The 19,007-nt window shown below is 38.8% G+C and overlaps 1 protein-coding gene across 4 annotated transcripts; it reads left to right on the top strand.

Annotated features, from left to right (window-relative positions):
• Positions 1–624: 624 nt before the first annotated feature.
• E5 (empty spiracles homeobox protein E5) lies at positions 625–11,588 on the top strand. Of its 4 annotated transcripts, none has more exons than XM_036818750.3 (4): positions 625–1,132; positions 1,889–2,818; positions 9,526–9,683; positions 10,918–11,588. In XM_036818750.3, exons 2-4 carry the CDS (start codon positions 1,951–1,953, stop codon positions 11,437–11,439), a joined length of 1,548 nt encoding a protein of 515 aa, XP_036674645.3. In that variant the 5' UTR covers positions 625–1,132; positions 1,889–1,950; the 3' UTR covers positions 11,440–11,588. The 4 variants fall into 4 exon arrangements, with proteins under 4 accessions (XP_036674645.3, XP_036674642.3, XP_036674641.3 ...); XM_036818747.3 differs by having other exon boundaries at positions 625–1,161; XM_036818746.3 differs by having other exon boundaries at positions 625–1,177.
• Positions 11,589–19,007: the final 7,419 nt, after the last annotated feature.

Below are 19,007 nucleotides of genomic sequence, written 5' to 3'. Positions count from 1 at the left end.
AAAAAAAAACAGATATTATTAAAAAAAAATTGTAAACACTTTGAGCTTTTCGTTATGAGAAGTTTAAATTAGATCAAATTGGATAGCCAGTTTACACCAGTTTTCCGTTTGTCTAAATTTAAATAACAAATAATACTCACTTTCCAATACCCCCAAAATATTGTGTTTCGCCCACTGTTTTAGTGCCCCTCCCCTCGCCACCCCCGCCCCCTTCCAGCTGGCCAACCCGCTTGGCACTAAAACCACAAACGCTTTAATGATGCTGTTTTGTTTAGCGCAAATTGTTTGTTTCGCTGTCATAAACTGGTGCGAAAAATGGCCAAGAGAGCGAAAGAGAGATGCAGAGAGAGAAAGCCCCCGTAACACACTCACACAAAAGAGGCCAGAGAGCGCGAGAGCGAGCGAGAGAGGAGGTGGCTCCACTTTGGAGCAGAGCAGGTTTTTGGAAATCCAACTGGACTATTGCTGCACTGCTTTGGCGCAGGCGCAGAGTAAAGAGTGTGCGAAAAAGACGCCTGCTGTGCTGTGCGGCTCCCACTGGAAGCAGAAGCAGAAGCAGCAGCAGAAGAAGAGGAAGCACAATTGCTGGCCCCACAAACTTTTTGCGGCTTTTTCCTTTCCAACACGACACTCGAGCCAAAACGCTCAGCGTGAGAGCCACGCAGCGATTCGCCGACGCCCCCGCCGAAAAGAAAGAAAGACAGAAAGAGAGGGGGAGAGCTGCGAGTGAAAGAGAGAGGGCGAGAGAGGAGCCAGCAATTAGACGCCTTTAGAAGCCCCATAATGCTAATGGCGTTGACAGTGCTCATCATCCTCGCAGCGCGGCCACCGCAATCGCAATCGTTTCGTTACCGGGCACCGCTGATAACCGTTAACCGTTAACCGCCGCCTTGCGACCGAGTCAATCATCAATCGTCCATCGTCCACCGGCCGTCGTCAATCGCCGCCGTCAATCGTCCATCGAAGCGGTACGGTCACGCTCCAATCGCCGCGTTGCCGCCGCTCCAGTTATCCAGTTTATCAATGTCACGCCGACGGATGCCAACCGCTGGAGCATCGCAGATACAGATACAGATACAACAACCGCATAGCATAGCCGTGGCCTATGGCTATCTGATCTGAAAAACAGTGCGTGTGTGCCTATCTGATACCCAGTAACCAGTAACAAACAACCTACGTACCGATCGTGTTTCCTATAGACCCCATCCCATCCCAATTAATAGGAAATCGATCAATACTCCCCTCTTTCCGTTTTCGATTCTGATCTATTTTGGCTGTGTTTACCTTTGATAATGCGGAAATTGTGTTTATAACTCACATATCATTAAACGGTTAGGATAAAATTTGCACTCTTTGGGGTTATAAATTCAAGTTTTTAAGAGATTTTTAAATTTAAAACTCATGTTTTTCTGTATAGGAATAATGAATATACCATTTATAGAGTTTTAATCAATTTGATTACAATTTTTTTTAATTTTAAATAGAGTTTGATTATTGAAAAATTTAATATTATACCTGTCCTACTTTAGTTCCTTTAAAAACCTATTTTATTATAATTTCTTTCTTTAAATATGGTTATAATTGTATCTAAATAAAAAGTTTCGTGGATGAACCTAAAATATTTTATGAAATTAATTTTTTTAAAGAATTGGTAGATTGTAGATATTCCTTTCCTTTCCTAGTTCCTTTAAAAACTTTTATGTTAAACTTTTTTTTACTCAGATAAGGTTATATTCTAAAATTCTGATATTTCGTGGTTGAAAACCTAAAATATATTATAAATCCATTTGTAGCAAGCACAATATTATGAAATACAGTCAAATCCAAGCAGATTAGAAAACGGAAACAAAGGTTTATTGGAGTGCTCATAACCTACTTTAACTTATAGTTCGATTTTGAGAAGTTGGACAGTGTTTTGTTTGTGGGTTCCATCGACTAAACCCCTACCAAATGGTCACCTGCGGCCGGCAAACGTTCAACATGCTGCCCATGGCGCCGACGAGTCCTTTCGTGAGCAGCAGCTCCTCGGCGGCCGCGTCCTCGACTTCCGTTTCCGCCAGCACGGCCAGCGCTTCCGCCTCCGCGGGCAGCAAGCCCAAGCTGGCCTTCAGCATCGACTCTATTGTGGGCGAGTCCTCGACGAGATCGGCTCCCCTGAGGGTCAGTGTGATATCCTCGCCGGCGCCGCGCAGCGAGAGTCCCGCCTCGCCGACAAACACCAACAACAGTGGCCGGCGGACGCCCAGGGGATACATCTACTGCCGGAGGCGGGATTCCCTGGACAGATCGCGCAGTCCACAGAGATCGCCGGTCAGCCGTTCGCCAACGCCTCCAAATGGAAATCCTCCTGCAAAATCAGGGGATCCCCCGCCAGCGGGAGCGGGCAATCCGCCCAATCCAACCCTCATCCGTCCGATGCCCTTGCCGGCGCCGAATCTAGCTTTAATCCAGAACCGCACCTCGCCGAACCCCCTGGCGGTGCGCATGGCGGGTCCGCCCCACCCGCCGCCGCCCCCCTTCCTCGCCGCCCAGTTCCAAATGGCTGCCGCCCTGGCCCACCATCACCAGCAGCAGCAGCAGCAGCAACAGCAGCAGCAACTTCCGCCCGTGCCAACTGGACCGCCACATGGTCCGCATCCGCATCTGCCGCCCGGCCAAATGCCAATGGGGATCTTCCCGGGCGGCCCGCATCCGGGACATCCTCCGCCCCACGGCCACCACCCCTTCGGGAGTGCTCCGCATCTGATCCGCGACAGCTATCCGCTGTATCCGTGGCTGCTCAGTAGACACGGACGCATCTTTCCACGCTTTCCAGGCAGTAAGTTATGTCACTCTTAAAACACTTCCCAGTATATTTCAAATATTAAATTCATAACAATAATAAAGTCTTTAATTCATAACAATCTAAATTTATTTTAAAACATGTTTTAAATATTCTATGGATATTTCTTTTAATATAAAACTAAAATGAAAACCCGTTCCTAACTTTTGTATCTAATTTAAAATGTTTTTTAATAATATTTACACGTTTAGCTAAAAATATTTATACATAATACACCGAAAAAAATAGTCATAGAAAAGCAAATATTGTTCCATTAGTTCTACACTATTGAGTATCTATTTGGCGTCAATAAAAAGGGAATTAAATGAATACTTTCCAAAGTATTACATTGAAATTAGTTAACTTAAAAAGTCCAAATCCAAATTCTAGACTCTTTAATATAGAAATAAAACTGTTAAGTATAAACCTTTATTATAAAACCTTGAATCTATACATTTATTTTAACATTGCCTCTATTATACAGTGTTTTTAATAATACAACTGGTATTAAATCTGAACTTTCTGTTTTTTTCGTTGTTGTTTTTCAATTTAAAAATTTGAGAAATGCCTTTTTTATGCATAAATAGCCAATAAAAATTAATAGATTTATAAAGGAATATATTAAAAGCAAAAGCAATTTAGAACAGTCTAAGTTAGTTATTATGCATATTTATTAATTGTATATGTGCACGATTCCATTAGCAGACAGAGATACTTTTAAGCTAGATAAATGGTGGCTCAAAACATATTTAAATACTTTCGAATTTTAAAATTTTCTAAGCCCCAATATTATATTTATTAAAGATTTAATAGGAGGCAAAAAATAGTAGTCATATTCAGGAGTCCGTTAAAACATATATAATTTTGTTTAAACACTATCTGAGAAATGCCACCACTAACTTTTTGAATATATTTCACTTAAACGAGTTTTTCCTAGTCATTATAGCCGTTTCAAACGGCCGCTGAGTGCCGTGAACCAGGGAGAGAAAGAAACCACACCTAAAAGTCATATTCGAACCACTCCGCCATTATGGCGCAGAGAACCTCAATCAAGCAATTATTCAGTTATCGCTGTTGTTGCCGTGCAGCTCCATATAATTAAAGTTAAATAAGCAAATGGCAAACATTTATTACAAGTTAATTAGACGTGTATCGGGCTCATCATCATCAGAGAAAGAGGAACAGAGACAGAGAGAGAGAGATCGGGTGCGAGGGAGAGGGTACCAAACCCATTTTGATAACTATTTCCAAACAAATTACTTTTTAATTAAATTGTTTAAACAACATTACACACATCGTTAGGTCAAGCAGCGTACCTAAATGGCCAGCCAAGTGTGTGAGTGTGGGTTTTTTCTATATAAATATCTTTTTTCGAAATTGCCATTAATGGCCAACAGACGGCGCCAGTTGCTTATGCGGCGGGCCCATGCGGCGTATGTGTAACGTACGAAAAGTGCAACCAGTGAAATGTTAATGCGTTTTTAATTGAGGTTTTGGGGCAACCAAGCAAGGAACTGAAGAACTGAAAAAACCCGAGAGATAGAAGCGAAGAGCCACCGCAAAGCGCATCTCAAAAACATTGTCATTTACCACGCTTTAACCACATTTTTTTTCGTTTGCTCTCATAATTACCATTTGAATTTCCAGGCCATGTTGTTTTTCTCGTTTTTTCTGTTTTTGGGTTGGGTAAATATAAGCATAATTTTCGGCACACTCACACGCCTTTCACCTGCCCAAGTGTGCATGTATCCCCGTTACGCCTTAATTATGTTGTACTCCGTTTCATTATTTTCTCCCTTTTCCCATTTCCCGCTCGACTTCTCACTTTTCTCCACTCCGACTGTAATTTTCGCTTGATTTATGAACGTGAAATGTCAATGTTTCGCATAACGATTTCATTAATTGTAAATGTTTTTCGTCTTCGTTTGCTTTGTAACTCGTGTGAGTAATACCGGGTTACATGGTGTTTTTTTCGGTTTTTGGAGGGGGTTGGCATACAAGATAATGGGGATCATCGCGATAGCGAGGATGATGATGCGTCAGTAACTCAATTCAGGTTGCACGTGCTGCAATTTCTGGGTGTGGCCCTCTAATGCCGACGATGAAGTTCTAGGAAAAGGGTAACACTTATAAGGTTAAGGTCCTTATTATCGAAGGCTTAAAAACGGATCATTATAATTGGACAAGCTGGCTTCTGTTGTCTTACGAACCTGGTAGACCCTTCAAAGTGTAATACGTTTATACAACCTTACTTTTAACAAGTTACATTATAATATTTTACGGAATTATTATTAAAAATATTAAAATCCAATCCCTTAATAAGTGAGAAAAACTTAGACTTACAACATTATTGTAATGTTAAATTGAGGCTTAAAGCACTGTTCTTTACTTATCAAAATTATTAATAAATCTCCAGGGTTAAATCACTTAAAGACTTGCCTAAATTCCATCAAGTACCTCAAGTTAATCAACAAAATTAAATACATTAGTGGTTGGAAAAAATAAATTCCTTTTACTATATGTGATTGTTGAACTGGTTTAATACCTGACCTTATTTGTATAGTGGCCATACTTCACAGTCATTAATTTGATAACTACAACTACTTGATACGTGATTTTGACTTCGAGCTCATTAAAAAGATTGGTGTATCAACTATATTTTATGTTTTAATTTTTTGATTCATTTAAGTGAAGCATAAGTTAGTTATTAGTTATGAAATTGTATTCCGTTGCTTCAAAATTTACATTTAATAATTAAGGGTAAACTGTCTTAAATATTTTTTAGCCCATTCCACATCTAATCAAAAAATGTTTTATAACTATTGTATGTATAGAACTGCTATTCGCCTCATCAACAAGGTTCTCCGATAGGTAGCCTTATCAAAAGTATTTATTCTACCCCAATCAAAGCCATTACCCCGCAGAAACCCACAAAATCGCATTCAGACACCCCGACTGCAAATGGCCATTGCCGTCAAATCGATCATCACAACATCCCCGACTGTCATTTCATTTGATTTCAATTATCGATCTCGAGTCAATGTCCTCGCACGCGGGACACTCGAGGAATGCAATAAATTAATGAAAAAATCATGAGAGCATAAAAATTAAGCCCTAACTCGATAAAAAAGAAAGCAAATACAATTGCACATAAGTGATAAATAATGGGGGGAACAAAAGGCCAGGACAGTCCGATAAACGAAAACGAAACGAGTCCCGGCACTACCAACATGGGCTAAAAAAGTGAGGTATACTCGTATACCATACATAAAAAAATGACAGCTGACAAGGGTGTGAGCCACTGCAAATCCAACAACATGGCCAGCAGAGCGGACACATCAATTAATTGTCAATTGCGCGTATTTTCGCACGGCGGTTTCCTTTGTGTCCACAAACCTACAGAAAAAATCTAAAAAAAAAAAAATACACACACTTCATTGAGAGCTGCTGCAGAGCTAGATGAAAAAAAGGAAGAGAAAAAATAATTAAGTGGCCATTGTGAGCGGCGGCATTATCAATTATACAGCCTCTTCTAAGGCGCTGGGCAGTCGTGTATCTTGTATCTTGTAGCTACATTGTTAGCTGTCAAATGTAACAAATGTCAAGCGATCGTGGAGTACAAAAAAAGACCAAAACTAGATCACTCGGGATGCTAGCTCCTGGCAATCGTTTGTCAAGTTCATAGCAAAAACCAAGCACGCAGTCAGTCGGCAGTCGCAGTCAGTTGCATCTGTCAGATGCGTAGATACATGGCCATCAATGGTGCGAGGCTGCATTTATGAAGTGTCGAATTGACAAGTTCCCCTTGCCCACTCCCCGTTCCCATTTCCCTCACCCTCTCATTCCCTTTTTATTGTTCGGTGGTATTTTTCCAGCCAGGCAGCGCTAACAAGATACATTTCTGGGGTTGCATCTTGTATCTTATGGCTTCGCGCCCTTTCGCCAGCCCTTCTCTATTAGCTGTTTATTTTCCCAATGGCTTAGCTTCTGTTTTGTTGTTTTGCTGTTTGTTGCACAGACTTCCTGTCGCCGAAATCGATTCGATTCTGCTGTGCCAATATTGATTTTGTAATTGGCACACCTTCAGCTTAGGCTTGCTCACTAAATTATATCACAACAAGGCTGGTTAAGGTGGAATGTTTGCTTTGTGAGATCAGAATTGCAGTTGGTTAAGCTCTAAAATCTTAAGGTTACAGTTTTTGGGCCAGCAAAAGAATGGTTAGAATTGTTGGCCAAAGAAAGTCATATCTCAGGACAAGAAATTGGTAATCCGCTGGATTTTCTATTAGATGTTTAGTTAGCTATTATTTACCTTCCGGAAGCAATGTCATTTATTCTTGATTTTCTAAATGCATGAGAATGTATACGTCTTTATAAAAATTTATCATTCCTTAACTGAAAATACATTTTTACAATTAGCTTACATTAACTTAATGAAAACTTTATTAGGTGCATTTAAATATTTTAAAAATATTGAGTCAAAAATAGGTCAATATGCTTGCAAGCTTTCTCGAATAAATCATTCTCCTGATGTTTTGTTTTATAGAAAAAATTAAATATCCTTAAAAATATACAAAACTGGAATTTGTTTATAAATTCCATACATTTTTAAAGCCTTAAACCAAATTTTGAAATATTCAAAATAGGTCAATATGCTAGCAAACTTATCGAACAAATCATTCTCCTAATGTTTTGTTTTACAAAAAATCAAATATCCTTAAAAATGTACAAAAATGGAATTTGGTTTTAAGTTCCATACATTTTTAAAACCTTAAGCCAAATATTTACATATTTAAATGTTCTTTTAATATTTTCTTTTTAAGTTATATTTATTTTTCCGTCTTCCTCTCATATTTTTCAAAGCATATTCCTCCGCACCGTCAGAAATCTCAGTCGCATCTCGCACAGTAGCCCCAGCCCCATATCAATATTCAAATTGTGGCTCAATTGAAATTTGTTAACTCGCAGGCGCAAAAGCGGCAGTGAACTTGGCCTGAAGGTGGGGATGTGGATGGGATTGGGATGGGTATGGGGATGGGGATCTGGGCTTCCAGAAATCGTGATAAACGTCAAAATATCACGTTGTGCCGGCTGGAAGGAAGAACAATGGGACCTCGATCCTCTGTCCTCGGTCCTCCAAAGAGGCGTCGTTGGCGGCTTTTAGGAGCGCTAAAGTGTTCGGCTTGGCGTCCAGGGCAAAAGAAAGCCAACTGGGCTCAGCTTGGCCTGGCCAATTGTTTTGGCCTTATCAGCGATTCTGGGACATGGCAAAAAACACACAGCGCCGACAGCGGCACGAACCAGAAGCCTTTTGTGCTTTCCGTTCGCTGGCCCATGTCTGGAAATTTGTTTATTGTTTTGTAATGAGCGTGTGCAACATGTGAGTGGCCACCATGCGGCATCTTTGCTCGCGGCATTCGCGGAATTCATAATCAACAATTTGAGGCACAACGTCATCTAATTGGCAGGGCCTCCAGGGAGGAACGAGGTCCTCCTCTCACTGGGTGACTCTACATAAATGTACTTTTATAGCCCTTTATATTCATGAAACTTATAAATAGTTTAATAAATTATATGTGGTACAGGTTCACAGGTATTACCCTTAACTAATTTATTTTCCCAATAACAATATTGATTTGTTTTTTATATACATTGAATTAATTTACTAGTTTTATTAGCTCTTAGAGTCTGTTAAAAAAGGTATTTATTCACTTTTATTTATTTTATTAGTAGCCAACATGATTTGCTTAATTGAGAAACTTTAATAGCCCGAGAGCCTATTAACTTAGTAATAAATATTTAATAATTTTTTTAATGGTAAACTTAATGGCTTAGATAAACAAATCGCCGATAAAGTTTTATTACTTACATAATTACTAAACTAAAATAAAACGTGGCTTGGATAACTTTTGATGGGATAACTTTTAATGCTGTTACGTTGCATAGTAACCCTATAATCATTTGCTTTCCGATATTTATTTTTAAAGTAGTAGAGTTAGTTGAAACCTTTATTTGTTAAAAAAATGAAATAGCAGTATCTCTAGCTATTAAAATTCGTCTGTAATTATTATTATTACCCCAAAATATTTAACTTAAAGGGGTATTTTATACAAACTTATGTTATAATAAAATATATTTTAGAAATAAACATTTTATAAAATTTCTTTAAATATATAATTTAAATGGCATACCATAAGTTTATCTTAGAAAATGTGTATTTACTTTAGAAGCTTATAATAATAAAGGTGTTAGTCAATGAGTTATAAGGTTACCCCCCAGCAAATTAACTAATACAGCAGAATCTCAAAGTAATACAATTCGTCTGTAATTATTACTATTATTACCCCAAAATATTTGAGATAAAGAGCTTTTTGATAGAAAGTTCTGTCTTGATAAAAACTATTTTAGAATAAATTTAAATTTCTTAAAATATATATTTTAAATGGTATACCATAAGTTTATCTTAGAAAATGTGTCTTTTCTTTAGAAGATTATATTAATAAAGGTGCTAGTCAACGAGTTATAAGATTACTATTAAAATATATATTTTAAATGGTATACCATAAGTTTATCTTAGGAAATGTATCTTTACTTTAGAAGATTATAATAATAAAGTGTTAGTCAACGAGTTATAAGATTACCCCACAGCACCACCCATTATAGCTCCCATCTAACCCGACTTTTTCCCTCCCGATCTCTTGCAGATTTCCTGTTCCAGCCATTCCGCAAGCCGAAGCGCGTCCGCACCGCCTTCTCGCCGACGCAGCTGCTCAAACTGGAGCACGCCTTCGAGGGGAACCACTACGTGGTGGGGGCGGAGCGCAAGCAGTTGGCCCAGGGGCTCAGCCTGACCGAAACCCAGGTGAGATGGGCCCGCCACCCGGCAGCCCTTAATGCGCATCAAATTCAATAAGCAGCCCCAGTTCAACCCCTTCGGTTAGGGGCTAAGTGATTGCATGTCGTCTGGTCGTTATCCAGGGAAGTGCCGGGACTTACTGAGTTATTAGCGCTTCGAGGGGGCGGCCAGGGGTGCAGGTTCAAGTTCTCGAAAGGGGGTCGTCTAGCACTTGACTCCGTACCCTCGGGGGCATAGCTGGGAGGCAGGCCGTAAATAGAATTAAAAGACTCGTTAAATTTATTTACGACTTGCCAAAAAAAGAGAAAACAAAAGCAAACTAGAAGGGTTAAGGACCCACCCCCGAAAAGGCTACCCCCAAGCTCAATTGCTTCCTGTAAGTGCACTAAAGAAAATATTTATACGAAACTGAGGTTGGAAACAAAGGGGGATTCAATGAACCATTCTTATGGCAGTCAGGTGGTTCTTTAAAATGTTAACATATCATTTCAAGTTAGTCGATTCCTTTTCAAATAAATCATTACTATTTTACCTAAATAATGAAAATGATATTTATATTTACATGGTTATTCAGTTGATAATTTAATAATATAAAATTTTTTTTTGGAATCAAGATATAAAGGATAGACGTTTTCGTTAAAATTATTAATGATAACAAATTTACTATAAAATACATTTTTAAGTTCTTTAAAATGTTAACATATTATATCAAGTTAGTCGACTCATTTTCAAATTAATCATTAATATTTTATCTAAATTATCAAAATGATATTTATGTTTACATGGTTATTCGGTTAATAATTTTATAATATAGAAATGTTTTTTTGGATTCAAGACGTTTTCGTTAAGAATAAAATTGATAACAAATTTACTATAAATACATTTTTAATGTTGTAGAAAAATAATGAAATTTATATTCAATTTAAAGAGCTATTTAATGGATACTGTAAATAATTCAGAAATGTTTTTTTTCGCATCAAGATATTAACGCTATGATTAATGATGATAACGATCACACTTTGAATTTATATAAAAGTTTATAGACCCACCAACAAATTTACCACTTTAGTTTTTTAGTTACATGTGCTTAAATAAATTGTAGTATTTTAGTTTAGGTAACAGTAGAAAGATCTAAAGGTCGTGATATAAGGATTATCATTTGTAAATGATTGATATTTCATAATTTACTTAATCGGAATGAAATAAAATTAATTTTTTTTTAAATAATTTCTTATAATAGGTGAAAGTGTGGTTCCAGAACCGCCGCACCAAGCACAAGCGGATGCAGCAGGAGGGCGGCGACGGGAGCGACACCAAGAGCAACAAGGGCAGCTCCTCGGGAGGCGGAGGAGGTGGCGATGGCGAGGACGATGGCAAGCACGATGGATCGCAGCACAGCTACGAGGATGCAGAGGATCCCGAGGATGAGGAGGAGATCGAGGAAGATGACGAGGACGAGGTGATCGATATGGATGACTATGGCAGTGAAATGGACGCGGAGGAGCACCAGCGACTGAGGGAGCAGTTCCAACAGCAGTTGGCCCAGCACCAGCAGCAGTTCCTCCAGCAGAATCCTTCGGATGCGGCGGCCACCTTGAGTCCCCAGCAGCAGCATCAGTTGCTGCAGCAGCACCAGCAACATCTGCAGCAGCAACACCAGCAGCAGCAGCAACATTTCCTCCAGCAGCAGCAACTCTATCTGCGGGAAAGGGAGCGGGAGCGGGAAAAGTCCCGGGAAAGGGAAAGGGAGCGGGAAAAGTAGTGACCCATAGTTGCTAAACTCGGCTTACTCGGCTATTTTGTGTTCCTTTAATTTCCTGTAAATTATTTGTCAACTGTATAGCTTAATTTAAATTGTTTACTACTTAAAATACAAATAACAAAGCCAATAAATAAAAGAAAGAAATCATATATCCAGCCAAAACATTTATCAAGTGCCTGCAAATCCACATGTGATGGCCATTTATTGGCAAACATTCTGCCATTGCATGATAAACTCATTACAAATGCACAATGGGTATCGATCAGCTGCCAAAATATAACCAATCAAAGGGCCCCGAAAAAAAGTACTGCTAACAAGGCCTTTCATTTATTGAGTTGTTGATGGAAACCCCCATTCTCCCCCCGAAAATTGACAGTAAAAAGTGCAGAGTTACGGTCTCATAAGGCGGCCAAGAAATAAATGTCAGTAACTAAAGGCCGAAATTGATGGCCAAAATTGATATTCAAAATGCAAATGATTGCCTATAAAAAATATTTACTATACCGAAATTGCTCCGAGGTTGCAGATATGCATATGGAGCAGCCCGAAGCTAATGGGCCAGCAATTTGGGTTCATTTAAAGCGAAACGCGAGCTAAACCAAAAATTAAACTGACAAAACGGGAGGAGATCGCAAAGTGGCCCAAAATATATGAGCCCGTTGGCAATGGCGAACAAAAAAAATACATATATATAAATATATTCCCTGCGTTATTTTTCGATATGGCAGGCGAAAAGTTCAAGGTAATTGCCGTTGTCAAAGCAGCGCAACGAAAAGTGGGCGGGCACCGTGAAAACTTGGCCAGCAATTTATGGGCCACTTGACTACAAGCAAAGGGTGTTGAGGTTGCACGCGAGCAATCACCAGAACTCCAGAGCTACAGAACTACGGAACCCCAGAACTCCAGAACCCCAGAGGTTCCTCCACCAGAATGCCAGGGAAAATTCTCGTATTTTGCATAAACGATGTGAGAATTACTTAATTGCACTCGGAAAGGGCCCCTGCCCACATATGCAATTATATATATCGGTTTGGTCTGCGTTTCCTCTGTGGGCCGCGAATTTATGAGTCTTTCGGCTAGACCTACAAAATGAAGTTGTCTACGGCGAAGTGCAGGTGTCTCAGCTGCTCGGGATTCGGGTGGTTACCTCAGAGCAATGGAGGGTGGCCCCGGGAGATGGGGTCGGGGTCACCACTTCACTTTGTTTGTCCCTTTGATAGCTAAGCATATTCGTAAATATGTGCCTTTATCAGGTAGAAAGCTTGGGAGGATTTTCGTCCACATGTTCTTGGTAATGTTAGCCAACAGTTCTCAAGGTAAGATAAGACTAATTAAATCTATTTCAAAAATGAAAGAAGTTTTAGGCTCTAGTGAACTTTATCATGACTACAAAATAATACTTAATTTTTATATTTTGTATATGTAAGGATTCTTTAGGATATTGGAATCTATAAACAACTTTTAAGGGGAAGTGCTAATAGGCATTTCTAAGTAATTTATGGTTACAATAATGGCCATTTAACTGCTTACTTATTTTCCATATTTAAGTATTTATAAGGAATAACTTATTCAGTCGTAACTTTGATTGGATTTTATTTCCTATCATTATATTTATAAGTAAAAGCTTTATTATTTCACCATTTTGATCGCAAGTGCATTGGTAAATCGACTTTTCAGCAGTATTTCCTGGGTTTTCCGTTGGCAAACCTTTTCGTTTGATTTTGGCATGTCTGCCAGCCGCGATGACGAAGACAAAGACGATGGCGATGACTTTGAAAACAAAGCGAAAGGGAAATGGCTTTCAGCCAAGGCACTTGGAGCATATTAAGGGCGTCATTAGTTCCCCAGGCGCTGCAAATTTGACAGGTGCAAGGGGTGGGGAGAGGGGGCGTCAGCGATTGAAGGGCCTGACACTTGCTGCAGTGCAGCAACAGCACGGCAGCAGTTGCAACACCAACAGCACATCAGCAACATTAACCCTCTGCGGGCACAAATCTTTAAGAAATTTATTTAAGTTTATTATAAAAATTTTAGTTAATGATAAAGTGCTTAAAACCAATTTTAATGTATGGAATTCTTTAAACATAAATACATAATAAATAAAATATATGAATAGGTTTATTTAATGTCTTAAAAATGTATAGGCTTTTAATAATGATTTGAAATGTGATCAAAAACTTGGCTAAACATTTGAGTATACAAACAGAGCTTTTTAAACTCAATTCAACTTCATTCAAGCACTTTGAGAACATTTTGAATTCAAAAAGTTTCGCCATGTTTTTAAGAACACTTTCAACTTAGGTGAGAACATGAGAATTCTCTTTGTGTATATTTAGGACATTCTGCCTAAATCGACTAAAAAATCTCAATTTTTTCCCTATTCCCTTGTGATTTTTGTTGAGTGTCAGTGGGTTTATCAATCGCCCATCGATTGACAAAGGGTTAAGCGAAATCGAACGTGCTGGCAACGGCGTAGGAGTCCGGGTTGTTATTGTTGTGTCAGGTCTCAGCTATTTAGCGGCAATTTGTATGGGAAAAGTTTGCCAAATGTAAACGGAATTGCAGTTTAAACCTCATTTGGCGCACATCGTGGGCGGTCGATAGAAAAGCAAAAAACAAATTAAATGCTTAAAATAACAAATGCAATACCTGGAACAGCCATAAAAATAGTACGTTTAATAATTGCAAAGTGTTTTCTATTCGCCTTCGTTTCCAGGTCGTAAATCAGCGATTGCTCAGTCAGTCTCGGCTGGCGCCTCCTGCTCGAACATAAATTTAATTGAAAGACTGGGCCAGAAAGCCAAAGTCTGGGCCAAAAAAACGAAGCCACAGATGCCCGCCAGAGGTTGAGGCGTCAATTGGCAAATTGGTTTCCATGTCAGCCAGCAGGAAAAGTTAATTTTCTCGCCGCCATAAATAACACCCTGATCGACTGGAACCAAGGCCTGCTCCTCCATGGATCTCCATCTTTTGGATGCGAATGGGAATCTCCTTCGGCAGGTGGGCATGGGTGCTGTCCATTTCGATTCCAATTGCAATTCCCTCGCAGGCCGTAAGCAACGTGTTTTAATGCTTTTTTAATTGGAAATGCACACCAGCACGCTGATGATGCGCCGACCTGTCGGTTCTGGCATTACGTAATGGCAATTTAATGATCGACTCGACGAAAAAGTCAACAAATAATTTTGAGCAAACATTAGTATATAATGGATGGCCCGAGGCACCCAATTTAATTATTGTTTGTAATAATTTAAATGCATATTTACTACTAATTTCTTTTTAAATATTAAGTAAAATGAAAACAGGTTTCGTTTCGTTTACTCATTATTTAGCTTGCAATTTTTGTAAGTAAATATATTTTAAAATACAAATTCTTGAGCAATATAAGTACTAGTAGGTCTTAAGTTTTAAAGGCTAAATTTTAGAATATTATCAAAATTCGGCTTTTTCCAAAAACCTATAATACAATAGAGCATCACATATTCCCTACCACTTTTTACCGAATCGCTTTTAATTGACTGTGTTAATTAAACACTTTAATAAATTGCCAATTAAGCTAAAGTGGAAATTGCACGGCACCTACAAACGAATACTATAATACCATACAACATTGTAAGAGTTTTCCTGCAAATAAAGGAAATATAAATTACGGTTGGGGAAAATCTTTGACAGATTGCCGCGCAAATGATTTGTTAATTCCGTATAATTGTGGATTTCTCGAAGTGGAAAATTTATGTGGCTGGCCTGATGAAAATTAACATTAATTAGGCACGAAAAAGCGGCAGCAAATTCAATTTGATGCATTCCGGTTTTATTCGAAAATTCTCTCATTTTGTGGAAATTAATGGGCGCCCATTTGGCGCACTCCTCGGCCACGCCCACAAGGTGCACGCAAGCTTTATTCGTTTGGTTTTCCGTTTCTTTCTGTGCTTTTTTATAGAATCTGCCTTAGTTATATTTATAAATTAATGGGCCAAGATAAATGGCGAGTGATTTGTATTAAGAAGCACTTTTTGGGAACCAAATTGGGCGCCGGGCCACGAGAAATGTCTTCGGTCTTTGTTCTGGGAGGCCCCTAATTTTTGGAAGCGAGTTCAGAGGGTGTGTTTGCCATGAATCTCTGGTATTTCCATTCCGATTACCCTTTTTTTTCGAGGGTGTGGCATTTGGAGCAAGCTTCAGTTTATGAATCTGAGGCAAATTAAGGGAGAGATCTCAAATCGGTTGGGCCATAATGATGATGAGTTCTGATGAGTTTCTGGGTTATGACTCAGAAATTTGATCACCTGGCGAAAGACTTTCAGTAAAGTAATATATTACCGAAAAAATGTTACATGTTGTATCCACATTACCCCTTTGAAAATTATTTTGAAAAGGCATGGGCATGGTCTGGTTTATATGTATATCCAAAGTTTTTAATTAATTTTCATTAAATTATAAATTATAGCTTTAATATAATTTTATATTTAAATATAATAAGGAATCCTTTAATAAGAACTAATGCCTATTTTTAAAAATCACAGAGGTCCAAATCCTTTGCAAAAAAATGACCACAGGTAAATAGAACTGCACACTGTAAGCCTTAAGAAGAATATTGATAAAAAATAATTATAGCTCGCCTTTGAAAAAAAATAAAAATATTAGCCTTTTGATTTTATACCCATACTTCTCAGTTATCAATTTTGAAAGCATATTTCAACCTTTTCCTCCCACCAAATCCAGTCACTACTCCGCCCACCGACTTCCCCGCCCTCCCCCTGCCAAGTACCCTCTCAAGCTCACCTGACCAGCCAATTAACTAATTAACCTTTGACCCAATCTAAGCCAGCCCCTTGTAACAAAATCAATAAGTGCATGTGGGCGCATGACACGCCCCCGAACATGAGTGAAGCTCAATTTAAAAGCCATTTCGCTTTGTCGCCGCCGACAAATTGCCGACATTTGCTATTAAAACCTTTTTGAAACCCCCTTTCAGAAGTCAGAGGGGTACGATCCGCTGTTTGTTGTGGGTATGCTAAAAGTTTTTGTGGCATAGCCGATAAATCTGCTGCCTGAAAAGGCAACATCGCGTCGACCAACTACTTTAAAATAATTAATGGGTGCGGCTCAGCAACCGAAGTTAGCCAAGTTTCGACGCTGACAATTGGCTAAATTATGGGGTCGCAATGCAATTCTCATCGTTACAGGGGGTGGGGTGGGGGTATTTCAGGGGAATTACAAAAGGAGCGCGGTGCAAGAGCACCTGTCCCCCGTCCACCGTATCGAGGTGGCACTGTGAATGCCGTTCGCTGAGCTCAAATCAAAACAACAACAGCTGCCACATTGAGCCGGTTAATTAACACATTTCTGTGCAGCCGCTCATTAGGGGAAATCTGGCAAATTGCCAAAGAAGTGGGGATTAGAAGGGGTCACAAGACACCTGCAATGATCTTATAGATTGCCTATGGGGTATACTCTTTCAGATACATTTTTCTAGAGCAATAAAATAGAACTAAACATCAAAATACCCAGAAAATAACACTTAATTCTGTGTAGTTATAAGATTATTTGACTATAAAAATTATAATATATATGATAATATTATATGTTATAACAAGTATAACCTTATATTTAGTTCGAGAAAAATTATTTAATTAATACTTTCATCTGTTTTTTGTGTGTATATGAAAACCTTTAATCAAAGTGCATCAAAAAGGTTTAGATATATACTTATTTTATAAATATTAATATGGCTAACTTGTTCTAAAGTAGAGAATAAGACTATAATTTCCATTGACTTGTAAGACAAGCTAGATTGAATATATTAATCAGAAATGAGATCAGTTTACATATATTAAACATTGTGTAATATGAACCCTTTAATTAAATGCAAAACAATGTGGTTAATGTAATAAATCTCTAGTAATGACCTGCGGAAAACGTATTTGCTTAAAGTTATGGAAATAGTTTATAATCGCTACCAAGTCCTAATTATTAACCCCATTAAAAAATATGGCGCTGTGCGAAATGGCTCGACTGTGCAAATGATGAGTGTGCCTCTAAGCAAAAGCCGTGCAAATAAACTTAAGTTAATTAACTTCTGGTTACATTAATTTATGCAGCATGATTAATTACCCCGAAAACGAGCTGCCTGCCATGTTGGCCTCGCAGTCTCGACTCAGAGTAGCCTGACTGCCCAAGGAACCTGGCCGAAACGGAGACCCAAAGCTGGCGAGGAGCGCGGGATCGGAATCGAGCAAGTGGTTGGAAGTTGGAAGTTGGAACCAATGGTTGATGGTCAGTGGACAGTGGTTGGCACGTCAGCCGGCGGCCTGTCAGCGTTGCCTGCTACCGGGAGGCAAGAGCTGAGACGTCTCGGCTGCCACAACTCAGGCTGAGTGCCACACGGAGAGAAATAAGTATAAAGTCTGGTACAGTTTTACAGAAAATTATTGCTTTTTTATCTACTAATTTATTTATAAATATTTATTTAAAACCTAATATTTAATTTAAAATATTTTTTTATCAGTTTTTCATTCTCCTTATTTTTAAAAAATCTTCTATTTTGATTAAAATGTTATATTAGTTTAATACAAATGTTTGTTATTACTTTAAAAAAATTAAGGGCAATATACATTATTATCGTTAGCGAATTTAAAATATTTTTAATCATACCAAAGTCTGGTAAATTTAAGTATATAAAATATTTATAAAATAAAAGTTTAACAAATTTTTGCTTCCCTTGATTACCCTTTTTAATTGCTTGATAAAAAATTGTTTCTATTTATTTATTTGATATTACCTAAAAATTTAAACATCATACTAAAAAAAACCATTTAAAACCTAAGTTTTAAATTTTTTTGGAGTCTATTTTTTTTTGATTTTTGAATAAATATTTCAATTGGATCGAATTTTGTTCAGTGCCGGCGATTCGCATCGCTGCTGCAATTTCGCACGCAGTTCCGTTCGGTGTGGGGTGGCGATCGCCGGTGAAGGAGGGTGGGAGGAGGGGGCTTTCTGGGGAGGGGGAGTGTGTGTACAGCTGCAGCAGCAACCAGTTGAAAACGCCATTGGTCATTTGCAGCAAAAGCAGCAGCAGCAAAAGCAGCAGAAGCCAGAGCAAAGCAGCAAAAGCAACAGCAGCGCCGGCCATTAAAATGACATAGAGCCAAAAGACGGGGCACGAAGTCCCGAAAGGAGTCAGTTGGCCAGCAAAGTGCGGGGATTGCGGGGTAGCAGCCAAGTCGTGGCCACTGCTGGCATTCAATTTTTAACCCAAACACATTGCTTCGGGACCTGGGCGCCCAGGCCAGCATGTGTTAATGCTTTAGGACCAGTTACCAGGCTCTCTGGACTGGCCAACAATTAAATTCGAATTAGCACAAACACTGACGCAGACGGACACAAACTTCTAGCCGAGAGCCAATCAAATGGATTTATTTGCCTGCCAGGAGCCAGCAGCTGCCCAATGCCATGAAAAAGGCATCAATATTTACTCCAAATTAGCATAATTTTGGATAATATTATTACAGTGCTTGGGGTAGTAGAATGATTGAAAAGGTATTTATTAAGAATGGTATTAAATGTCA

This window comes from Drosophila suzukii, chromosome 3 (assembly GCF_043229965.1).
Source record: "Drosophila suzukii chromosome 3, CBGP_Dsuzu_IsoJpt1.0, whole genome shotgun sequence".
NCBI classification, from domain to species: Eukaryota; Metazoa; Arthropoda; class Insecta; order Diptera; family Drosophilidae; genus Drosophila; species Drosophila suzukii.
This window is presented reverse-complemented; position numbering and strand designations above follow the sequence as displayed.